Source organism: Emys orbicularis, chromosome 1, assembly GCF_028017835.1.
Source record: "Emys orbicularis isolate rEmyOrb1 chromosome 1, rEmyOrb1.hap1, whole genome shotgun sequence".
In the NCBI taxonomy this organism is placed as follows: domain Eukaryota; kingdom Metazoa; phylum Chordata; order Testudines; family Emydidae; genus Emys; species Emys orbicularis.
In genome coordinates this window covers 328,868,652-328,893,334 of record NC_088683.1, presented here as the reverse complement: position 1 = coordinate 328,893,334, position 24,683 = coordinate 328,868,652, and the positions used below count along the sequence as shown (strand labels likewise).

The 24,683-nt window shown below is 45.6% G+C and overlaps 1 protein-coding gene across 1 annotated transcript in view; it reads right to left on the bottom strand.

The window, feature by feature from the left end:
* ZDHHC20 (zinc finger DHHC-type palmitoyltransferase 20) overlaps nucleotides 1-24,044 on the bottom strand; it is a 74,380-nt gene extending 50,336 nt beyond the window's left edge. Inside the window, exon 1 of the mRNA XM_065397603.1 lies at nucleotides 23,867-24,044. Coding sequence (XP_065253675.1) covers nucleotides 23,867-23,984 — 118 coding nt within the window. The 5' untranslated portion in view covers nucleotides 23,985-24,044. The remainder of the gene's footprint in view (nucleotides 1-23,866) is intronic.
* Between the last annotated feature and the right edge of the window lie 639 nt (nucleotides 24,045-24,683).

Genomic DNA, 24,683 nt, shown 5'->3' with positions numbered 1-24,683 from the left:
AGAGGAGGAGCGCCTCGTGACAGAGGGGAGAGGACCGGGACCCGCCCTGCTTGTTTATGTAGAACATGGCGGTAGTGTTGTCCGTCAGACCTGACACGCTGTGGCCTTCTATGGTGGCGTGAAAGGTCTGACAGGCGAGGCGAACCGCCCTTAACTCCTTCAGGTTGATGTGAAGCAACTTTTCTTCCCTGGACCATAAGCCCCGAGTCCGCAGGTCCCCCAGGTGCGCCCCCCAACCCAGGTCCGACGCGTCTGTTACTAACGTCAGAGTGGGTTGCGGGGTGGCGAAAGGGACCCCTGCGCAAACCTGCTGCCGATCGAGCCACCAGCGGAGGGAGTTCGACACCCGATCTGGGATCGTCACCACCAGGTCCAAGGGGTCTCTGTTGGAGCGATATGTTTGGGCCAGCCACAACTGCAATGGCCTGAGTCTTAGGCGGGCGTGTCTGACTACATGTGTGCAGGCCGCCATGTGTCCCAAGAGTTGCAAGCAACATCTGGCCGTGGTCGTGGGGAATTGCTGGATGGAGCTCACGACCTTTTGAATGGCCAAGAACCACGATACGGGAAGACTTGCCCGTGCCGCTACTGAGTCCAGGACTGCCCCATGAAGTCCAGTCTCCGCGTGGGGATCAGCGATGACTTGGGCACATTGACCAGTAGACCGAGCTTGCGGAACACCTGTAGTACCAACGCCACATGGGAGCGGACCTCGGCCCGCAAGGAGCCAGTCGTCCAAGTACGGGTAGACGCGCATCCTTCTTTTTCAAAGAAAAGCTGCCACCACGGACATGCATTTTGTGAATACTCGCGGGGCCGCTGCCAGGCCGAAAGGCAAGACCGTAAATTGAAAGTGGCGCTGGTTGATGGTGAAGCGCAGGAACCGCCGGTGGGCCGGGCAGATGGCGATGTGAAAGTACGCATCTTTCATATCGAGGGCAGCGTACCAATCTCCCGGATCCAGGGATGGGATAATAGCACCAAGGGAGACCATACGGAAACGTGTTTTGACCAAGAATTTGTTTAGTTTGCGTAGGTCCAAAATGGGACGGAGGCCCCCTTTTGCTTTGGGAATGAGGAAGTATCTGGAGTAGAACCCTTTCCCCCTGAGGTCCGGAGGAACGTCTTCCACCGCTCCTACTGTGAGGAGGGTCCGCACCTCCTGCATGAGGAGTTGCTCGTGAGAGGGGTCCCTGAAGAGGGACGGGGATGGGGGGTGGGAGGGAGGGGGCGAGGAGAATTGAAGGGTGTAGCCCGCCTCCACCGTGCGCAGGACCCAGCGGTCCGATGTTATATTTGACCAAGCACGGTAAAAATGGGACAGGCGGTCCCTGAAACACAGAGGGGGATCCGGAATAGAGGTTGGTACTCTGTCCTCGATCGCAGCTTCAAAACCCTTGCTTGTTTCCCGGCTGCGGCTTGCCTTGGCCATGATTCTGGCCCTGGTTAGGCGTGTTATTGCGTCTACGCCTGTTATCCCTGCCCCTCCTGCGGTACGGTTCCTGTCTAGGACGAGGGTGGTACTGTCTCTGCGGAGGTTGGGGCTTAAAGGGTTTCCTCTGCGTCACTGGGGTATGCATCCCCAATGACTTGAGGGCAGCTCGAGAGTCCTTGAGGCTATGCAGTCTGGCGTCCGTCTGGTCCGAGAACAAGCCTGACCCCTCGAACGGAAGGTCTTGGAGGGTGTTTTGCACCTCTGGGGGAAGGCCGGAAGCCTGTAGCCACGCCGAGCGTCTCATTACCACTCCTGATGCGATTGTCCCAGCAGCTGCGTCCGCGGAGTCAAGGGAGGCCTTGGCTACTGCCTTCCCTTCGTCTACTATAGCCGCAAATTCGGGTTGCGAGCCCTGAGGCAAGGATTCCTTAAACTTGGAGACTGATGCCCAGGAATTGAAGTTGTGTCTGTTCAGGATCGCTTGTTGGTTTGCGATCCTCAACTGGAGGCCTCCGGACGAGTAGACCTTTCTCCCAAATAAGTCCAAGCGTTTTGCCTCCTTGGCCTTGGGGGCCGGGGCTTGCTGGCCATGTCGCTCCCGTTCGTTGACCGCAGAGACGACCAGCGAACATGGTGTTGGGTGAGAGAAGAGGAAATCAAACCCTTTGGATGGGGCGAAGTATTTCCTCTCCACGCCTTTTGCAGTAGGCGCACTGGAGGCCGGTGTTTGCCATACTGTTTTGTAATTGGACTGGACCGTTTTTATGAGCGGGAGCGCGATCCTGGAGGGGCCCTCCGGGCTTAGGATGTCGACCATGGGGTCCTCCTGCTCAACCGTCTCCTCTGCCTGTAACCCCAAATTGAGGGCTACTCGGCGGAGCAGGTCCTGGTGCGCCCGATGGTCAATCGGGGGAGGGCTGGACACGGTTGTGTCCGCCACGGCTTCGTCTGGCGAGGAGGAGGAGGTCAGGGCCTTTTGCGCGTCTTCCTCCTCCTGCAACTCCTCATCGGCTGGGCGCTCCTCTGGAGTGCGTTCCCTGACGTGGGTCTGGGACGGTGCCGGGCTCGGTGCCGAGTCAGCCCTTTCTCTCTCTGGCGGCCTGGAGACCGTGGCCTCTTTGCGAGAGGGTGGGCGCCACTGTGGAGAGCGGGACCGGTGTCCCGAGGGGCCAGATCTTGAGGTCCTGGACGGGGGGCCTTGCTGGTGGTAGGCCCAAGGGGTCCAGAATGGCCATTGTCCTGGATGGCCCCACTGTGGGTGCCAAGTTGCTTCGTGCTCCCTACTGGCCTGTGCTCTGTGGGCATATCTGCTGGAAGGGCCCGAGTCTACATCTGAAACTACGGACGGTGATCTGGAAGGCCACGGCGGTGCCGTGGAATGGTGCCGGTCCGGGGTCGGAGAGTAGTGCTTCCGTGATCGGGACCGGGAGTAGCGTCTTGCTGACCTGGATCGGTACCGGTGACCCCGGGACCGACTGCGGGAGTTCAGTCTTGGGGATCGCGCAACTGACACGTCCCGGTGCCTACTCGAGCAGGGCTGCTGGGTCGGTGCAGTGCGCTTATTGGGGCCCGACGGTTGTGCGGCTCTCTGCACGGAGGGAAGCCGGGAGTCCACCGAGGCGGAGCTCGACCGGGACCGGCGCCGTGAACGGTGCCGAGATGGCGACCGCGATGGGCGCACCATTGCCGGCTTGCCTCTGTATGGCAGTCTCGGCAGATTGTCCTTAGCGCGGAGGGTGCCCTCAGCGGACAATTCAATGAGGTCCTTTGCTGCCTCAAATGTGTCCGGGGTGGAGGGCTGTTCCAAAAGCTCCTCCAGCCCTTCCTCCTCACTCGACGCGCCCATCCCGGGGCTCGACGGGCCTTTCGGCACCGGAGCCACTGGCACCGGGATCTGTGCTGGGGCCGCAGAGGCCTTGGGTGCACTTGTGGTCTTCGCAGGCGCTACCCTCTTATGCGGGGAACGTCCTCGGGCCTTGGGTTGGCCCTTCGATTTAGCCGGCGACGACGATCGGTGCCGGAGGTGTTCACGCTGATTCGGTGCCGTGGGCTTCGGTTGCCCCGCCGGCGTCAGATCACGGACCGATGCCGGGGCGCTCCGCACCGAGGTTGACGGTGCCGTCGAAGTGGAGGGCTGTAACGCCGTCTCCATGAGCAGCTGCCTAAGGCGAAAGTCTCTCTCTTTCTTAGTCCTGGGCTTGAAAGCCTTACAGATCTTGCAGCGCTCCTTTTGATGTGCTTCCCCCAGGCAACGGAGACACGAGTCGTGTGGATCGCTTACTGGCATAGGCTTGCGGCACGTGGCACAAGCCTTGAAGCCTTGGGCGTGCGGCATGCCCCGCCGCCCAGGACCGGTGCCGGGGTTGGCCAAACACCCGACACAAAGAAGTTTAAGTCTTTCTAAATAGCCAGGGGTTGCAGCTTAACACTAACTACTAAAGAACAAATAACTGTAAGATAACACTAAGTACTATGCTAAGGGACACTCTCAGACGAGAGATAGAGTTGTTCCAACGTCGACACGGACGGTAAGAAGGAACTGAGGGAGGGTCGGGCCGGCAGGGACATATATACGCTAGAGCGGGGCGCTGCTCTGGCGGGAGGGGGGACCCTGCAGGCCCGACGGGAGCCGCTGAGGGAAAAAGTTTCCGACGTTCGTGCACGCGGCGCGCGCACACCTAATGTGTAATGGACGTGAACAATCACTCGAAGAAGAACCTCTGTCTCTTGTGGAGTTTTGGAGCCTGGGCTCCACCCCAAGTGTCTATGTGCAATTTTTAGCCCCACAGTGCAAGCCAGAGTCAGCTGACCCAAGCTCTGAAACGTCGTGCCACAGGTTTTTTATTGCAGTATAGATATATCCTGAGTTAACCTAGCTTGAGTGAAAGCAGCCACACTGAGGCTATGTCTACACTGCACTTTCATCATTAAAAGTTTTGTCGCTCAGGGTTGTGAAAAAAACCTCCGAACAACAAACGTTTTAACAACGAAAAACACCGGTATGGACAGCGCTTCGTCGGCGGGAGACACTCTCCTAGTGACGAAACCACCCTCCCATGTTGGGGGTGGTTTTATTTTGTCATCAGGAGAGCTCTCTCACAGTGCCAAAGAGCAGCTACACTGCATACCTTACAACGGCACAGCTGTAGCAGCACAGCTGTGCCATTGTAAGGTGCGCAGTGTAGATATAGCCTGAGAAACAATATGAGCTTCTGTGTCCATACTGGTGCTGCACTCACTTGGGTGTGGCATTAAAACCTCTGGGAGCACATGCCATGTTTCTTAGTACTGTAGTAAGCTGAGCTGCTCTAGTAATTCTTTCCCAGTGAGTTGTGAGAGAACTTCTCTGTCCTTCCTGGACACATGGGGAGAATTATAGGAAGACACTGGAAGAATAGCAGTACTTGAGTGGCACTAGCCTTCGTCCACACTACAGAGTGATCGTGTTAGCAGCTGACGAGCTGTGTTTCGCTGAGCTTTAGCCTATACTCCTCTCAGGCCTACCAACTTTAACTCAAATGCAGTGATGCTTTTATCTCAAGGTTTGTGTGTGGGGATGGGACTACAGTTAGGGGCAACACTCGAGTTATAAACTTGAGTTAACTGTGCAGTGAAAACAAGCACTGAAGGAATTAGAAAGGGGAGTCAGAAACAAGCAAAGTGGCCAGGTGATAGTAAAATTTTAGCAATACATGGGTTTTATATAGCGAACACCTAACACATTGTGGGCAACACTGGAAACAATAAATCTAAAAAAATAAAAACAAGCTATAGAGACATGCTTCTCATCTTCAAATTTCTCTGATCAGAATTACTGTTTTCTGAAAAGAATAAAATGTACTCTTCACCAGCTAAAGTGTATATTTTTTAGTCAATACCTGTGTTGATAATCAAGCACCTATCCCTAAAGAGCACTTGGGTCACTGGGCAAAAAATTCAGTACCTTAATTATATGTGCCCAATGGCCTAACTTCAGATCCTACTAACAAACCCATTCACCCTTCAAATCCAGGTAGATAAAGACAAGGAAATATGAACAGTCTTGATTTAACTAAGCCAAAACAGAGAGTACTTATGAGTGCTGAAATATTGGTAAAGTTATGCAGTTAAATAGAGGGGAATAAAAATGCTGGAAATTACCACCCGTATATACTCGATCATAAGCCGGTTTGTTTATAAGCTGACCCCCCCAAAATGGATAAGTAAAAATGGAATTTTTTTTATGACCCATTCATAAGCCGACCCTATAATTCAGGGGTCGGCAAACTTTGGCTCCCAGGCCATCAGGATAAGCCACTGGCGGGTGGAGATGGTTTGTTTACCTCGAGCGTCCACAGGCACGGAGGTAAACCTAAGTTAACAAAGTGTCCTGGCCCATCAGCGGCTTACCCTGACGGGCTGGGACAGCAACTGGTGGGGAAATTTTGGGTGGGGGAGAAAGCTGGGGGGTCAGGGGAGTAACCCGTGACCACCTCCCCACATGACCCCACCCCTAGCCCGGGACCCCCACACTCTCCCCATCCCATCCCTTCCCACCTTAGCTGGGGAGGGCCAGGGGAGGATGTCTCTGTCCTGGCTGGAGCTGCTCTGGCAGGCCGGGTGGCGCAGCCGCAGCCTGCCAGTCCCGGAGCTGCAGCTGCTTCGGAGACTGGGGGGAGAGCAGCGCGGCCAGAAGCGGAGAGACTCTGGCCCCTCTTCCCTTCTGTCTCTGCTGGCTGTGCTGCCTCTCCTTGCCCCCTCTGTTGGCGGGAGGGGCTGTGTCCCACCTCTCCCTCTCTGTACCCGTTCATAAGCCGACCCCTTCTCTGATGTTTCTCTTTTTTACTAAAAAAAATAGGCTTATGAACGAGTATATATGGTTTTAACTACACCTGCCTTGTAGAGTCATCATTACACTACAGTTTTATAAAGATGTTTCACTTTCCAGTTGTTTGCACAGATTTCAGGGATTAGAAAATTCAGGGTGGTTTGATTTTCTTAAATTAACTTTACCATTTTGAAGATATTAGTTTTTAAGTTACCTTACTATTACTGTGGTTGCATTGTTTGTATTACATTTTACTTAAAGCATTATTACCTACCTCCCGCGGGAGATTTGACATGCTAAAATAGCTTTTATTTTGTGAGTTGGATGCATATACATTTTAAATAACTGTCAAAGGAAGGCCCGCGAACACACATTCCACAGTTAAGTAATGGCCTGTCTTTGAGAATACATATTTTCCTTTAGTCTCTTAAAAATCCATTTTTTCCCACGCCCTTAGACCCGATATGAAGCATATGGAGGAGTGGATGAGATTCCATTCTAATCCAATCGCAGAACACAAGTCACTCTCTCTTTCTTGGGGCCAAGTGTTTGCTGCTGTGGAACTTCTCTGACGACCTGAGAAATGAGGCCCAATCCAGCTAGCAAAATGGGGGTCTCCCATCAACCACTAGATTTTTGGGAAGGATGATCTCTGATTTTAAAAAAATTAAATGTCAGTGAGGGATGAGTTTCTTCGCTCTAAGCAAACTGCATGCAACAAGCATAAATTATTTTTGGTAAGTTCATTGACTACATAGAGTCAGCACTACTCTGATGTTAAAGCAAACAATACAGTTATTTACATTAACTGCTGAAAGATATTACTTAGTTGTGCAAAGCTTATGAACAGAGCCATTTAAAGAAGTTTTATTTCAAAAGCACACCGTAGTCTGTCTATTAGCTGTGGACAAGCTGAAAGAATGAGTTCCAGCCTATTAGGCACACTACACTTAAGTATCCATGTGCTGTCAATCACCAGAGTATCTAGGCGAACAGCATGGAATTATTGCCTTTGGTATATTATCTGTATAATTAGGAATTGGTAAACAATGTCTTTCTGCAAATTGCATATGACATGAAGAAGAGGGAAATCTGGACAATCTCTGAATAATTAATTGTAAGGCATTCTAGTTCTCTATTATACTTCACACAAACAAAAACTATTTAATTCTATCCTAATGTGGAACAACCTTTAAACTCCCTCTCTAACCACATTCCCTATCCAAAAACAAACAGACAAAAAACCAAAACCAGTAGTTAAATATGTTTAAGCTCTGAAGCATTAAGAAAAATCATAGTTTTAAAACCCACCTGCTGGCTTTATTCCAGTACATGGACCCCTGCAACACTGCTAGTGTGCCAAGAATTATAATGATGTGTATACTTACTAGACTGACCTCTCCAAGTTTCTGCAATGACTTCAAATTTCCATAGTTCAAACTAATCTTTAATACAAAAGGAAGAAACGGTAGTTCCTCCCCATAACAACACTTTATTTTATTTGTCACAAACACCTCTCCTTTTTCAGCTTCCATTCTCCAGCAGATTTCTGCGTTAGATACATGGAACAATTTTCCAAGGAAAAAACCCAAAGGCCGCTTTATTTTCATTCTAGACAGGTGTACCATTTGTGACGGGTTAGATCACAGACACCCCCTTGCGAACTGCAAAGTGATGTGCCAAGACTACTTCTGCTCCTGCTTTCCCTGCCAGCTTGGGACCCCAGCACCCTGTTTTGCTGAGCCAGACACGCCTGTCTGCTCCAACACAGACCCAGGGTCTGAATTACTTGCCCCAAAGCTGCAGACTTAACTGAAAGCAGCTTACAGAAGTCTTCTTGTCTTTAACACTCAGATGCCCAACTCCCAATGGGGTTTAAACCCAAATAAATCTGTTTGACCTTGTATAAAGCTTTTACAGGGTAAACTCAAATTGTTCACCCTCTGTAACACTGATAGAGAGATATGCACAGCTGTTTGTCCCCCCCCCCCCAGGTATTAACACATACTCTGAGTTATAATTAATAAGTAAAAAGTGATATTAAATACAGAAAGTAGGAGTTAAGTGGTTTCAAGTAGTAGCAGACAGAACAAAGTGAATTACCAAGCAAAATAAAATAAAACACGCAAATCTAAGCCTAATACAATAATACAACTGAAAACAGATAAAATCTCACCCAGAAAGATGTTTCAATAAGTCTCTTTCACAGACTGGACGCCTTCCTAGTCTGGGCACAATCCTTTCCCCTGGTACAGCCCTTGTTCCAGCTCAGGTGGTAGCAAGGGGATTCCTCATGATGGCTCTCATTTGTGGGTTTTTGGGGAAGTGGAGCCAGCAGCTAAAGGGTTTTGTCTCTTCAACTCCATAACAGCCAGTTCATGCTTTTGGGCCTCAATCTGGGCCTCCATAGCTCTCTCATGAGCAGCCTATTCTGCCTCCATTGCTCTTTTGTGGGCAGCCACCTCCCTGGCTGTTTCTGCCTCCATAGCTCTCTTGTGGGCAGCCTCTTCTGCCTCCACTGCTCTTTCGTGGGCAGCCACCTCCCTGGCTTCCTCTGCCTCTTTGAGTTTCAATTGAAACTCCCGATCCTTTTCCTTCGCTTCTGCTTCCAATCTAGCTAGCTCTAGTATAGAAGCTGCTTCACTGGTAGTCATTTTCCTGCTTTCTTGTGCTGGCCACACCATTCTTATAGTACAAATCCACAGCTCTGAAAAGCCTTTGGTTATATTTATCCTAATAAAATATAGTCTATTCTCATATTTATAAAATATTGGTGGACAAAACACAAGTCTCAAGCTTCAAAATCTTCTTAGTTATCCAAAAATTATGGATAATTTAGCCAAACCCTTCAAAAAATAAGTCACTGTTAGAGGTTTTGTCTCAAGAATTACATAATACTACACATTTTCCATAACTGAGACAAGTATCCATTGAATCATTAATGTCAAGTTCTAATCTATAATAGAAAACTGCAAGTTGTGCTTCAAACTGTCTTATAAAAAAACCTTCTCCTTTTATAAATTAAAAAACAAAGCAAGTCTGTTGTTCCCAAGAGTACATGTGATTAGCTTGAACTTGGGCTTCTGGAATGAGACAAACAGCCAATGTGGGGACAGAATATTTTAAGTGTTATAGATTTCTAAATCTAACAGAATTTAGGATTAAGTATTGTTAATTGTATACATACCAGTGCTAGATGCTTCACAGAGACGCCCAAGACAAGTTACTGCTCTCAAGAGCCCCAAAACTAAGGGGGTAGACATGACAAACAAGAGAAGGCAGAACATACACCAGGAAGCGCTGGTAGAGACATGGATTACAGAGATAGTGAGTTTACATATACATGTAACATACATCATAATGGTTCAGAAGGTATTGGTATTTATTGTAGGATTTTTTTTTATTTTTTTTTAAGTGAGTGATCTGAATGAGATCAAGGACTCGAGGAAAAGGACAAGAAGTCTAAATTTGATGCACAATGTAACACAGGGGCAGCAAAATGACTCAAAAAGGGAGTGGGAGGTGACATGGTAAAAGTTCTTGGTGAGAATGACGACTTTGGTAGAGCAGCATTTTGGATAGAGTGGGGGCTGTCTATTACCACAGTCATAGGCGTTGACTCCGTGGGTGCTCCAGGGCTGGAGCACCCATGGAAAAAAATTAGTAGGTGCTTAGCACCCACCAGCAGCCAGCTCTCCCCTTCCCCTCCCACCCACCGGCAGCCCCGCCACTTAATTCCTTCCCCTCCCTCCCAGTGCCTCCCGCCTGCCACGACCAGCTGTTCCGCGGTGTACAGGAGGTGCTGGGGGGAGAGGGGGAGGAGTTGGGATGGGGCGTGCTCAGGGGAGGCGGCGGCGGAACGGGGCAGGAGGGGGCGGTGGGGGCAGGGCCTGGGGCAGAGCAGGGGTGGGAAGAGGCAGGCAAGGGTGGGGACTTGGGAGAAGGGGTGAGATGGAGGCAGGGCCTGGGGCAGAGTAGGGGCAGGGGCTTGGGGGAAGGGGTCAAGGCCTGGGGCAGAGTGGGGGGTAGAGCACCCCCAGAGCCTGAAGGAAGCCAGCGCCTGTGGCCACAGTGATCAAATTATTAACCAAGACTGTTACACAGAGGAGAAGATTCTAGTAGTCATGATGGAATATGAGTAGGGTGTGGATGAGCAATTTGGCTGAAATGTTGTGGAGGAAGTGACAGGACTTAATTTTGGCTTAAAGTTGAGAGAAGAAGACAGGAGTCAAATATTATGCTCTCACAGACAGCAAGGAATCATTCCTGCTGGATTGTTTTCTTAAGACATTTCTCACTCTTATTGTTCTGGGGTGCCAGGGCCGTAGCAACAAAGAACGTGGCCCCCTCCGAACGTGGCCCCCTCCGAACATATGTCCGGGCGGGGCCCCTTACAATGCAGAAACTGGAATGCGGTATTTATTTTGCCACTTTTAGGGGCCCCCTTCCTTGCGGGGCCCCCTCCGGTCGGAGGGTACGGAGGGCGCTCGCTACGCCTCTGTGGGGTGCAGGACACGGTTAAGGTGTATCCCTCAAAGTTCAAAGGCAGCAGAAATGGGGAAGTGTGGGGGAGGTGGCTACAGGATTTAGTGTGTCTGCTGCTGCCTCTCCTACCCTCTCACACCATGTTAGGGAGTCTGCCCAGGGAGCAAGAAGGTCTGATAATTGATTAGCACTTCTGTTAAACACCACTAAGGGAAAATTGGATGTTTTTGCCTCCAAAGTTGGAAAAAAAAAATACGACTCTGTTGGCACTTTTGAAGAGAAATTATGAGCAGTTTCTAAGAATGAAATCAATACGACTTTGATGCTAGCAGACCAGGTGGCAGCTCATGCCAAGGCTCCAGGCCCCACTGAACATTGACAAATGCACAGCTGGAAACCAGTCTGGCTTACCTGTGTGTTAGTATCGTTAAGATAAATATTAGAGTTGTAAGAATGTGTTTGGTGCTTAGACCTTATGAACAATGTAGGAAGCTGCATGTACTGATCTCACTTGTAACTTCTGTAGCTCATGGTATAAAGTTATATTGAGTGTCTGTATTGTAAACCTCTGTAATTGTGTAACTCACCAAACAGGACAAGCAGCATTAATTCAGGTAAAGTGGTCCTGCAACCAGATGGCCCATTGAAGGCAAATGAGGCAATGCATAGCATCAAAGGATAGAGACCATGTTGACTGCATCCCTCACTCCCTCTAAGACCTGAGCATGATCTCATCCCATCAATTTGGATTCCCGTGTGATACGGGATAAAAAACCCAGACAAAGAGAAACTGGGATCTTTATGCTGTCTGGATTCTGAGGGGCAAAGATTCCTAAACATAAGAAAGAGATCCCCATGCTGTATGGTATGGGTGAGCCCTAAAAGCCATATAAAGCTGCTTATTATAGATGCTTATATTACCTTTGTGTGTGTATGTTTCCTGTTTTAGCCTTGTAAATAAGATTTATTAACTGAGATAGGAGTTTAGTTAGTTTATTACAGGATTGGCTACAGGCTGTGTCTTGGGCTTGAGATCTGAGTATAACTGACCTGTGGTAAGTGACTGGTTCTTTGGAACTGGGAGTAACCTGAATATTGTTGGGATTTTTGTTGTAAAGTGACCATCTATAGTCCAGCTTGCCTGGGTGGCAAGATAGACTGGAATGTCCAAGGGGATTGTCCGTAACTCTGTGGTAAGACTGTTATAGTGCTTTAGAACTTCACACCTGTTACTGGGTTGGTGAAATCTAATTATTGAACATACAACCAGTTTTGGGTTTCTGTCCTGCTTTTTGACAGTCTGCCCTGAGGCTGGCACTCACGGTCATTAGCCACTCCAGACTGTGTGACACTGACAACTGAACTGGAGAGTCTGAAAAACTGTAGGAAGATGTAATTAATTGATTAATAGATTAATAGATTCTAGGACTGGAAGGGACCTCGAGAGGTCATCGAGTCCAATCCCCTGCCCTCATGGCAGGACCAAATACTGTCTAGACCATCCCTGACAGACATTTATCTAACCTACTCTTAAATATCTCCAGAGATGGAGATTCCACAACCTCCCTAGGCAATTTATTCCAGTGTTTAACCACCCTGACAGTTAGAAACTTTTTCCTAATGTCCAACCTAAACCTCCCTTGCTGCAGTTTAAGCCCATTGCTTCTTGTTCTATCCTTAGAGGCTAATAGTTTATTGCAGTGGTCTCCCAACTTTTTTGATCGCACACCCCTATCAGTAAAAAATTTTTGAGCATGCACCTCCTGCCGCGCCGGCTCTACCATTTTTGCCGAAGCAACAAAAAAAACCAAACCAAAACAAAACAAAAAAAGCCGCTCGGACTCCCGCCTGACGAAGAAGAAGAAGAAAAAAAAAAAAAAGCGCTCCTCCTGCTGCGCAGCCCCAAGGATCCTCTTGCGCACCCCACTTTGAGACCACTGGTTTATTGCATGGAAGGATGAAACATAAGAAAATGTCACAAATTCATACTGGTTGTATATGAGGAAATGGTGGGTTTGGTTAAAGGGATCTCAGGATTATTAGAAAAAAGTTGCGTAAGCATTGATATACCAAGTGAGATAAACACAGAATTCCAAAACCCAAGTTTATACAAGATACAACTGGGATTTGTCTTTAAAAAAAAAAAAAAAAGGTGTTAAAAATAACCATATACAGATTACTCTTGTGTACTAAGCCAGATATATAGAGAAGTTTCACAAATTATAGAAGCAAAGAAAGAGATAGATACAAGACAGTCTAAATATACTATGTTGCAAGGACAACTCAGTTCAGAAGATGCATTTCTGAACTACCCTAGTAAGAGTCTTTGAATACGGACAAGGCTATCTATATATTTTAACCATAAAATTAAGGGCAGATAGTGAACTTTTTTGCTCTATATGGTTTTGTTTGTTTAAACTTGGATGAAGTTCAATTTTGAAGAGGGTAAAAGGTGATCTACAAAAGCAAACATAAGTTTATGCCTTTGTTTCTTTATACGTATAAGGAAGACCTGAAATATTATTTTGTTTTCAAAAACTAAAATAACTTTTTTCTTTTTTAAGCAGAGTAGAACTTCAGGTCTTGTCTATCTTGATTTCCCTACAAGACTCTATGGATGACTGAAGAATTGGTATGATTTGGATAAAGAAATGTAAACCCCGATTAACTGAAAAATGAAGTGATTATTATTCAGACTATTTCAAACTTTTTTTTTTAATCTGCACATTTAAATTCAATGTCTGAGAAATATTTAGAAGACATTAGTCCAAGCCTTTCAATTAAGGGATGAGAAAGTTAATAATCTATATCTAAACACAGCCAACGAGACCTAGAGCACAATCAAGGAAGACAAAACTTGATATACCTGTTAACTCCAGAGTAACAAACCAAGCAGAATTTTTAAAAAGAACATGCATGCCATTTCAAACAGGGCTTTGGAACTGTGCTCCTGCTCCGCTCCAGCTCCCGGCAAAAACCTGCAGCTCCACTGCTCCGGAGCTGCTCCACGCTCCAGCTCCGGGCTCCGCTCCAAAGCCCTGATTTCAAACCTTATATACCATAAAAGGGCACTAACCCCATTCTTCCCCTTCCTTTTTGTGAGTCATATCAGTTAATTTAGCATACCTTATAAAAAGTTTGATCATCTTTCTTTAAGTGTTCTCAAACGGGATCAGATCTGTCAATCCCACTGCATCAGGCTGAAGCGCTTGATAGGAAGTATATATAAAATGGTAGCCTCCAAAGAGACAGACACCATTCCCAACTCCCATCACTGAATTGAGATAGTGAAACAGTAACAGATATATCCAAAACCTTTTTGTTCTTTTTTATAATATATATTTAAGATAGCTAAAATATTTAGCTTACTGTAACTAATCACTCCAGCTTTCCATTCTCCTTGAAATGTGGGCCTCTTCATCCCATTAGCAAGATATGTTGAGCTCATATAAAAGCACCATATGCAAGTCTTGTAATATATTGCTGATACTCATGCAAATACAGAAACAGAAGACCTTTCCAAAAAGTTACTGAAACACTGTAGAACTGTTGTTAAGTGCAACCTTGTCATTGTTTGTTAGCTATTGTGTTAACATTTTGATACAGAGTAAAGACTTGTTGAGGGAAAACAGATGAAATTACAGTCCCTTTGTTTATCAGAACACAGCACTAAAACAGATCAACCCAAGCCTCTTAGTACTGACTGTGCGTCAGAGAAATTATAAAGGACTGTTTGTATTTACTTTTACAGTAACCCTTGTGGGCTTGGTGGTACAGATAGAGGGAACTGAAGTTACATATTTATTTATTTATTTGTATTATTGTCGCACCTAGGAGCCTGAGCCATGGATCAGGACTCCACTGTGCTGGGGGCTATACAAACACAGAACAATAAGACAGTCCATGGTACAGACTAACTGTATAAGTGAGTTCAGGATACTAAACAAACCAAAGACAGAGACTATCACATTTTCCTAGGACAAGGTAGTAATGATTTTTCACAACATAGAGGTGCAGCCACACTAAGAAAAAAGCTAACATGAGGTAACAGCACACCTAACGTATGTTAAACTCCTAGTGAAGATAACACTGTCTGTAATATAACACATATGGAAACTACAAACTGCCTTGCATTCACTAGGATTTTAACATGTGTTGGCTAGCACCATTTTTTCCCTAGTGACAAGGCCATAAGGAAGAGTGGGTGTGAGGGGAAAAAATGTCTTAGCTATTAAAGTATACAAACGCTGTTTCTAGTCTGAAGATTAAAGGAGCTCAACAGACTGCTCCTCCATAGCAGCAAAGGAAGCTAAATTCTACCTTTGAAAGCATATGCTGTTCCATCGGTGAGGGGGGCTGGGCTATGGAGAAAGAAAGTGAGAGACCATCATTCCCAGTCCACTGTTATAAAAACCAGACAAACTTGCCTCTACTGTAATGGTTCATTGCTGATTCCAGAGACAGTAGAAGTTTTCCATGTTCGTTGTGAAAACAATGGTCTGGAGATCAGTTCCTTTAGCTAGCTACGCTTTTGGTCCCATTCCCCACTCCACCACCAATTTTGTGATTTAATTTAAGGCTTATCTATCCTAGGGAAGTTTTGCATAAGTTTTCCACTGATGATGTTGGTGGAGCTGAACCAGTGTTAATAACATTGGGAGCCATAGCATAGATGACCACTGGCATTTTTCACCAAAATCATACTGCTTCAATGTTCAGGGGCAGGCGAGGGAGAAAAGAGCCAGGTCAATCACAAGGGGAAGTCATTTTCTTCCACAGAGGAAACACATTTTTAGGTGTGGGGCGCTGCAGAAGGGATTTGCAGCTAGAAAAAGTGAGATGGAGGATGGTGAAACTGGAGGATCTAAGAGCTGTGTGAATGGGGGAAGGAGCAAATACAAGGTTTGGTGGCTGGAAAATGACATCCCCTCTCTAACAATTCTTATCTACTTAGCAATAAACTCTGGCCAGCTACATCTGTTGGCTGGGCCCTGGCATAAGCAACTAATTGAATTTTACCCAAAATGAGATTGGGGCTTTTCAAATTCCTCTCTCAAAGAAGTTGACACACCCCAGGTTTCATTATCTGTGAGAGCATGCAGAACTCAGTGGAGGCACAACTAAGGCCAGCAGAAACAGACCAGGGCTTCAAGTTTCTTTAAGGTGTAGCGGTTAGTAGCTAGACAACTAGATTGAAACAAGTCCCAGTTTTAACATATTTAGGCAGGATGTCCCACAAGACAAGAGTTTTCCTGCATAATGGATCCTGGTTCAGCCCAGGGCAAGATCCACAGTTAATCCACCAATTGTAGCAACTGGGAGCTCCAGTCACAGACCAGGATCCAGTTATGCTAGGCACTATACAAACACAGAACAAAAAGAGTCCCTGACCCAAAGAGCTCTTACAATCTAAGCATAAGACAAGAAACAACAATCTTGGTCAGCTGTTTGTCCTGAATCAGCCCTGGGCTGGATCCACAGTTAATACACCATTGGTGGGATGAGCACAAACTACTCTGGTTGCCTATAGTCACAATTATATAACTCACTTATTTCTAAGGGCTTTGGAATATCTTCACAAGGAAGATGTGTATAGGCTTATATAAATAAAAGGTGCAATATACAGCAAGATTTTTTCCTTAAAAATGTAACTCAAGTAAAAGGTGCTTTTGAAAACTGACCCGCTCTCAATAGGGAAAGCAAAGTACTGACAGCACTACCAGTTTCCAGCTACACCTCTACCTCGATATAACGCTGTCCTCAGGAACTAAAAAATCTTACCGCGTTATAAGTGAAACCGCGTTATATCGAACTTGCTTTGATCCACCGGAGTGCACAGCCCCGCCCCCCCCGGAGCACTGCTTTACCGCGTTATATCCGAATTCGTGTTATATCGGGTGGCGTTATATAGGGGTAGCGGTGTATAACTTCCAACCAATGCACCTTAGCTATGTTCTACAAGCAGCACACCCAAAGATAAGTTAGTTCAGTCACAATACTGAGATTGCATCAATGGTACCAAGTAGTGTGAACTGCAATATCTAAATATTTAGTGTGTTCATAACCATGGTACATAATGGATTCTTGTCTAGTATGGAACAGACCAAGATCACTCCCCAGCTCATTTTATATAGGTCACAACAATGTCTTTTGGTCACTACCAAGCCAGCACAGATTCAAGACAGTGGCGTAGATATGGAAGGCTTTGCATCTTATCAACCACCCCAGGAGTCATCCAGACTATATGCACAAACAATTTCTACACTGAATAATTTCTGCCAGGGATAAATGTTCATTTTGAAGATCCACATGGATCAGCTGATTGAGCATCTATTTTTATGCATAATCCAAAATTTAAAATAACCCAAAAGTGACCATCATACTTAATTGTTGGTTTCCGATTTCTACTTAAATCTTCTCCCTCCCCAAAATATTAACATAGCAGAACCAGACATTCTTTGTCTCACACGACCACCTCCATCATTCTTCCTGATCTCCATCCAAGGCAATGAACTACTAAGAAATCAGTGCCACCAGCAGCACCAAATTCAGTGGCTTTGCACTGGAGCCAGGTGCAGAATGAAATTCATTTGGATCACAACACAAACCCAGTCAATCATTTTCACTCTGCAATTCAATGTGTGTGTAAAGCATTTCTCAGATGTCAAGAATTCCCACACCTAGAGCACACTGGGCTACAGTGCCCTGTGTTTCAACCGTTATTACCCAGCAGGTCCGACTGAGTTCAAGTACTTGTCTTTCTTTCCTTCGGGAGTCTGTGAGCAGGGTGTACAGTGATCAGACAGCCTTCTTAAAACCAAAGTATTGCTTAGTTCAGCAGTAGAAACAGAGCATTTAGAGAAAATGGATTTTAAAACAACCTACATGCATGTCTACCTTGCCTAAAAGCTTTCCACCCAAAATAATAACCTAAGCAAGCTTAACCTCTTCAGACACCTGCGGGCCATCTGTCTCAGTCTGGTTTCCTCAAACAACTACACCGCCTCTTAAGAGACCATTCCTTTCTAAACCTTCCAGTTCTTCTATCTCCTACATTCACAGGCCTTTTCCTGTCCTCGTAGCCTCTTAACAACTACTCAAGTGTTTACTGAGAAATGTCTTATTTTGAGCCATTCTTTCCTGATTGCTATTCCTGACAGCTCCCTATTAAGCTAAATATAGCCATACAGTAAACATCCAAATAACCAGGTCAACATACAGTTTTTAACAGAAATGTAGGGCTAGAGGGGGCCTCGAGAGGTCATCAAGTCCAGTCCCCTGTACTCAGGCAGGCCCAAGTTTATGAATTTATAAATTATTACAAAGCTGCCCCAGTTCCATCACAGGGGTAAGAGAAAAATGCAGAAACATGAAACTCAAATACATAATTAAACAGAGAAAGAACAGTGGGAATAAAACAAGTATGGGAAGAGGAAGATAAACAGAATGGGGACAGAGACAACAGTGAGGATCCCAATATTGGGATCCTCTCTAATTTTGTTTTCAAGAATCTTTTGCAAAGCTTGCAAACAAGATACTAAAAGTGCATCCTGGTAGCCCACTAAATTACTCAGTGAATACATTTGTTCACCTTTATTAATTTAGTAAGGAGGGGCTACAAGAAAGGAACTATCTTTTTGTTCTGTGTTTGTACAGTGCCTAGCACAACTGAGTCCCAGTCATGGGCCAGGACCCCAAGGAACTGTGATAATACAATAAAAAGTTATGGTTGAGGGAATAGACAAAGAATGCTCCCAAACTCTCCGGATGTCTCCTCATGCAGTTAGTACTCAGACAATCCTTTACATACATCCTTTCTTAACATCCTGGGGAAGACACTGACATTTATGGCCCTGCCTGCCTTCCACTTCTCTCTCATTCATGCTCGCTTCCTTTCAGTTTCCTGTCTGTATTTTCTTTTCTAGCCTTTCCTTCCATCTGCCTCTTAATGATCTTTCTGTGTCTTTTTCCACAAGAGCAATCATATCATCTGCACTATGTGTATTTCACTGAGGAATGAGAGAAGTGAAACTGACAGCTCCATTTCTGCCCTTGCAGAGATCACATCACTTTCACATATTAGTGGTATATTAAAAGGGTTGTCATTGCTCTTCACAATAATATACAGTGCAGTAGTTCCCAATCAAAAAGAAAACACACATGTCATAAAAAACAAATAAATAATGTTACCCCTTTAAGTAGGGATATCTACTTGCCAAAAGAAGGTGAGCATCCAGTAATTTTGCATTCTGAGCCATGACTAAGGTCTGTGTGTTTTTTAAATGAACTGATGTGTAAAAGAAAAGCATCACAAATCTACATTCTCCACCCCTTGGTTTGTCTACTACCGGTAAGTATTCACATCAACCAACCTTTTCCCAAGACTTCTACATAACACAAAATAAAAAAAATTAAAGTATCAACTATTTTTTCAGTCATAGAAAATAGAACACGAGACATACCAAACACAGTGATTTTTGACTGGTAACATGTCAAGAATCCACTTAAAACAGCAATACAATAATGATCTAGATTTCCTATTATTAAAGATTGAATTTGCAAGCACAGCCTGCACAGTTGCACCTGCAAACATTAAGAATGAAAAAATTGCACTGAGAGTGCAAAATGGCTAGATGATTTATGCATACAACTGAGGGTTTTAATACCAACAAAAGCCCCAGTTCTGCAAGGATCTCCACGTGGATGGACCCCGGTTTCTCTGCAGAGCTCCACTGAATTCAATGGGGCACTGTGCAGGTTTAGGAATCCATCCCTAGAGCTCCTTCCAGGATCAGGGCCAACATTTTCAAGGTACAGGTACAATTATTAGTCAGCCTCTAACACTGGATGGCCTTGAGGTCAAGACACTGAACTGAGGCTTGGAAGAACTAGTTCAATTCCTGACTCAACCAAAGACTTCCTGTATAACCTTGGGCAAATCATTTAGTCTCCAGATGTTTCAATTCCTTGCCTGTAAACAAGGAACACTCTGAGGGCTTGTCTATATATAAAACGACACCAATGGGAGGGGTTCTCCTGTCAGCATCCACTTCCCCGAGAGGCAGTAGCTAGGTTAACGGAAGAATTGTTCGGTCAACCTAGCATTGTCTACACAAGGACTTAGGTCATCTTAACAACGATGCTCAGGGGTGTGGATTTTTTCACACCCCTGACTGATGTAAATAAACTGACCTAATTTTTTAGTGTAGACTAGGTCTTAGATCGTCTTGTCCAATTGGACCGTAAACTCTTCAGGGCAGGGACAGTCTCTCACTGTGCATACATACAAAATGTGGCTACAATTTCATTTGAGGCTTCTAGGAGCTACTGTAATATAAATAATTGTGCCCGGAAACCACAGGTCATCCAATGTTAGAGGCTGGCTAAAAATTTGGTTGCAAGTGCTTGGACAGTTTTAAAATAGACCTTCACAAAATAAGAAAGGTCCAATCTTACAAACATTTATGCATAGGAGTAACTTTATTCATGTGAATAGTCCCATCAATGTGTCCACAAATCAGAACCTTTGACACAAATTTTGGTATAGTATCAAGCCTGTCTACATAAACCTCTTACATGAAACTTAAAGATCACTCATAGTTTAATAGGTTTCATTTTAACCCTAACTAAAAAGGGTAAAAATGTATAACCAAGCTAAATAATTTGATGCCTAAAGTCTATAGTATTCACACTTCTTCCTCCAGACTACTCTTATTTAAAAAAAAAATGAAATATGATTAACAGCTGCAAAAATACAAGTGATCCAAATACTTCTCCCTATACCTAAATACAGTGGAAAATCTTATCTGTAAGGGACTTATACATACAGATTTTTACAAGCTTGTCCAAATATCAGATATGCCCTGTAACTAGAAATAGAAGGCTTGCACAATATAACAGAAAAAACAAAAGCATTTCACACATTCTATATAAATAATTAAAGTATTTCCATATTCCAGGGCCCCACAAACAGAAATATATATATTAGGGCTGTCAAGCAATTAAAAAAATTAATCGTGATTAATCGTGCCATTAAACAATAATATAATACAATTTATTTAAATATTTTTGATGTTTTCTACATTTTCAAATATATTGATTTCAATTACAGCACAGAATACAAAGTGTACAGTGCTCACTTTATTTTTTATTACAAATATTTGCACTGTAAAAAACAAAAGAAATAGTATTTTTCAATTCACCTAATAGAAGTACTGTAATGCAATCTCTTTATCATGGAAGTTGAACTTACAAATGTAGAATTTGTAAACCTGCATTCAAAAATAAAACAATGTAAAACTTTAGAGCCTACAAGTCCAATCAGTCCTACTTCTTGTTCAGAGCAGACAAACAAGTTTGTTTACATTTGCAGAAAATAATGCTGCCTGCTTCTTGTTTACAATGTCACCTGAAAGTGAGAACAGGCACTGTTGTAGCCGGCGTCACAAGATATTTACATGCCAGATGTGCTAAAGATTCACATGCCCCTTGATGCTTCAACCACCATTCCAGAGGACATGCATCCATGCGGATGACGAGTTCTGCTCGATAACGATCCAAAGCAGTGCGGACTGATGCATGTTCATTTTCATCGTCTGAGTCAGATGTCACCAGCAGAAGGTTGATATTCTTTTTTGGTGGTTTGGGTTCTCTGTTTCCACGTCAGAGTGTTGCTCTTTTAAGACTTCTGAAAGCATACTTCACACCTCTCAGATTTTGGAAGGCACTTCAGATTCTTAAATCTTGGGTCGAGTGCTGTAGCTATCTTTAGAAATTTCATATTGGTATCTTCTTTGCATTTTGTCAAATTTGCAGTGAAAGTGTTCTTAAAACAAACAACATGTGCTGAGTCATCATCCGAGACTGCTATAACATGAAATATATGGCAGAATGTGGGTAAAACAGAGCAGTAGACATACAATTCTCCCCCAAGGAGTTCAGTCACTAATTTAATTAACGCATTATTTTTTTAACCAGCGTCATCAGCATGGAAGCATGTCCTCCAGAATGATGGTCAAAGCATGAAGAGGCATAGGAATCTTTAGCGCATCTGGCACGTAAATAACTTGCAACACCAGCTACAACAGTGCCATGCGAACGCCTGTTCTTAATTACAGTGTCACCTGAAAGTGAGAAGTGGGCAGCATTATCTCCCGTAAACATAAACAAACTCGCAATTCACTGAACGAGAAGTAGGACTGAGTGGACTTGTACATTTTTTTGTTTTTGAGTGGAGTTATGTAACAAAACAAACTCATTTGAAGTTACACTTTCATGATAAAGAGATTGCACAACAGTACTTGTATGCGGTGTATTGAAAAATACTACTTTTTATCATTTTTAAGTGCAAATATTTGTAAGCAAAAATAATATAAAGTGAGCACTGTGTTATATTCTGTTATAACTGAAATCAATATATTTGAAAATGTAGAAAAACATCAAAAATATTTAATAAATTTCAGTTGGTATTCGTTTAACAGTGCGATTAATCATGATTAATTTTTTTGAGTTAATCACGTGATTAATTGGCAGTCCTTATATTATAGTAGTTGTGCACTCTTCTGTCTTCCCATCTATTATTTTTATGCATTTCAACTCTTTTACATAGACTACCTAGAGATTTTAAACACTACATGTCTTTATTATGTTTTTACATGCTTTGAAGTTCTGGTGAATTATGTAAGTGCAATGTATTATTATTATTAAATGAACAAATAATCTGAACCGAACAATGCCGTAAGACTTCAGTTTAAATTGAGATCTAGATATAAGAAAAGGATAAATATCATCCTGAATGACACGGTCTTCAAATAAGATTTACATAACACTGAACTACACTACCAATAGCCTGACAGTATGAAACATCTAAGCTCTAAATCCTTTTTCCCTACTGTCTAAGTCAAAAGATTTCACTCTAATCACATTTCAGTGACACTAGGTTTTAGGATTCATTATCAGAAGAGGGGCAGAACACTAAAGAACTCAAAAAGTTTTACTTTCTAAAACATGAACTTCTAGCCCAGTTTATTTTTAAAAGAAAACAAACAACAGTGGTTCAGTTAAAAAATTCCCCACATCATGGGGGGGGAGGGGGAAGGGGATGAAAGAACAGTGTCAAAACAAAACAAAAGCTAACAAAAAAGTGGCAACACACATAAATAACGTTACCCCTTTAAGTAGGGAAGAAACCATGGATGGTGAAGGAATTAACCAAAGGCTGGCGCAAGTTACAATGATCCTAAAGGCAGATTTCTGAGAGGCCCTGAGCCACTTTTATGGACTTCAAGTGGCAGGGAGTTCAGTCCTTCTCCAGACCATCCCAGGCCTTTTACGTCCCTCTCTCACATCTCTTCCCCACAGCCCATTCCTTCCTCACTTTTAACTCTTCTAGGTTCTTTGGCACCCTGGTCTTTCCCCCCAAGAAGCCTTCGTTTATGAGACTCTAGGCCTATCACCACCACCACTTCGGCACTCTGCTGGATGCTCTCCTACAGGCAGTCAGCAAGGACGGGTGCAGCACCTCTCAAGCTTGCAGAAACCAAGGAACTGCCGCTACCTCCCCTCTCAAATGCTACCAAGTTAAAGGGACATTTTTTAAAAAACACATCTGTGGGACACCCTTGGGCACAAGGGCCAGTTGACACAATTTAAACAGGAGCTACACCACCACCCCTGCGGCTCTCAGCCTGCTACTTCCCAAGTGTGAGGCAAAGCTCCAAAATGAGGGACACAAAACAAGCAACCCAGCAGCCTCACACAGGGCAACATCCAAGTGCTGTAACATCCCCCAAGCAGCTCGGTACCCGGCTAGCTGAAGTGACAGGCGGCAGCCACGGACACCGCGGGGACGGACACCCCGTACCTACACCAGAGAGGGGACAGGCGACAGGCACCCCCAAGCGAGCGGGGGACCCCCTGGGAGGGCCCCGCATGACACACGGGTCTCAGCCCCGCGACCAGCAGGCGGAGGAGAGACAGGATTTGGGGCCGAGATCGGGGAGCCGGGGCACAGCGGAGGTAACCGGGGGGGACTCCCCGCTCTCACAGCCGCTGCCCCCCCGGGCTGCTGGGGGAAGTGGGAGCGCCACCTCCGGCCGCCCTTCCCTGGCCGGGGCAGCCGCCCGCTCGCGGACACTCACACGCACACAGCTCCACCACGTAGGCGTAGTAGGACCAGGCCACCACCAGGGCGATGAAGACCACGGGCACCCAGGCCAGCACCCTCTGGCAGCACTTGAGGACGTGGGACGGCGCCATCTTCCCTGGCGAGCCGCTGCAGGGGAGGCATCGGGGTTCGGCGGCGCCGGCGCTGCTGCTGGGGCTGCAGCCGCTGCGGAGCCTCCCGCCGCCGTACCGTCCCCGCCCCGCCCCGCACGCCGAGGGGGCTGGGCTTGTGCAGCGGCCGCCCCCCCGGAACTCGCTGCGGGGTGGGGCTCGCTGCACTCCAGGCCCCAGCCACTGTGTGGTCTGCCCAGAAACCTTCCCCCTCCCAATCTCCTTCCGCAAAGCCCCTCAGGGTCCCCCCATACTTAGCCCCTCGCTCTGGCGCCGCCTCCCCCGAGCTCTCTCAGCCGCCTGCAGCCTCTCCCCAAACTGTCCCCAGCTTCTCCCCAGTGCCCTCAGCCTCTGCTCACAGCCCCCAAATGCTCTCAGCCTCCTGCAGTGCTGCCCGTTTATCTGCATCAGCAAATAGCCTATACCCCAATACCACCCCACTTCGCGTCCTAACCCCAGTCCCCTCACGCTAGCTCCCCCTGCACTATCTATCCACTACCCTAACATCCAACAGCCCCCCTCCAATTGTCCCCAACCCGTCTCATGGGCAAACTAGGGAGACGTGGTCTAGGTGCGATTACTATAAATTGGCTGCAAAACTGGATGAAAAACCTGACTCAAAGAGTGGTTATCAATGGTTCACTGTCAAACCGGGGGGACATATCTAGTGGGGGTCTGCAG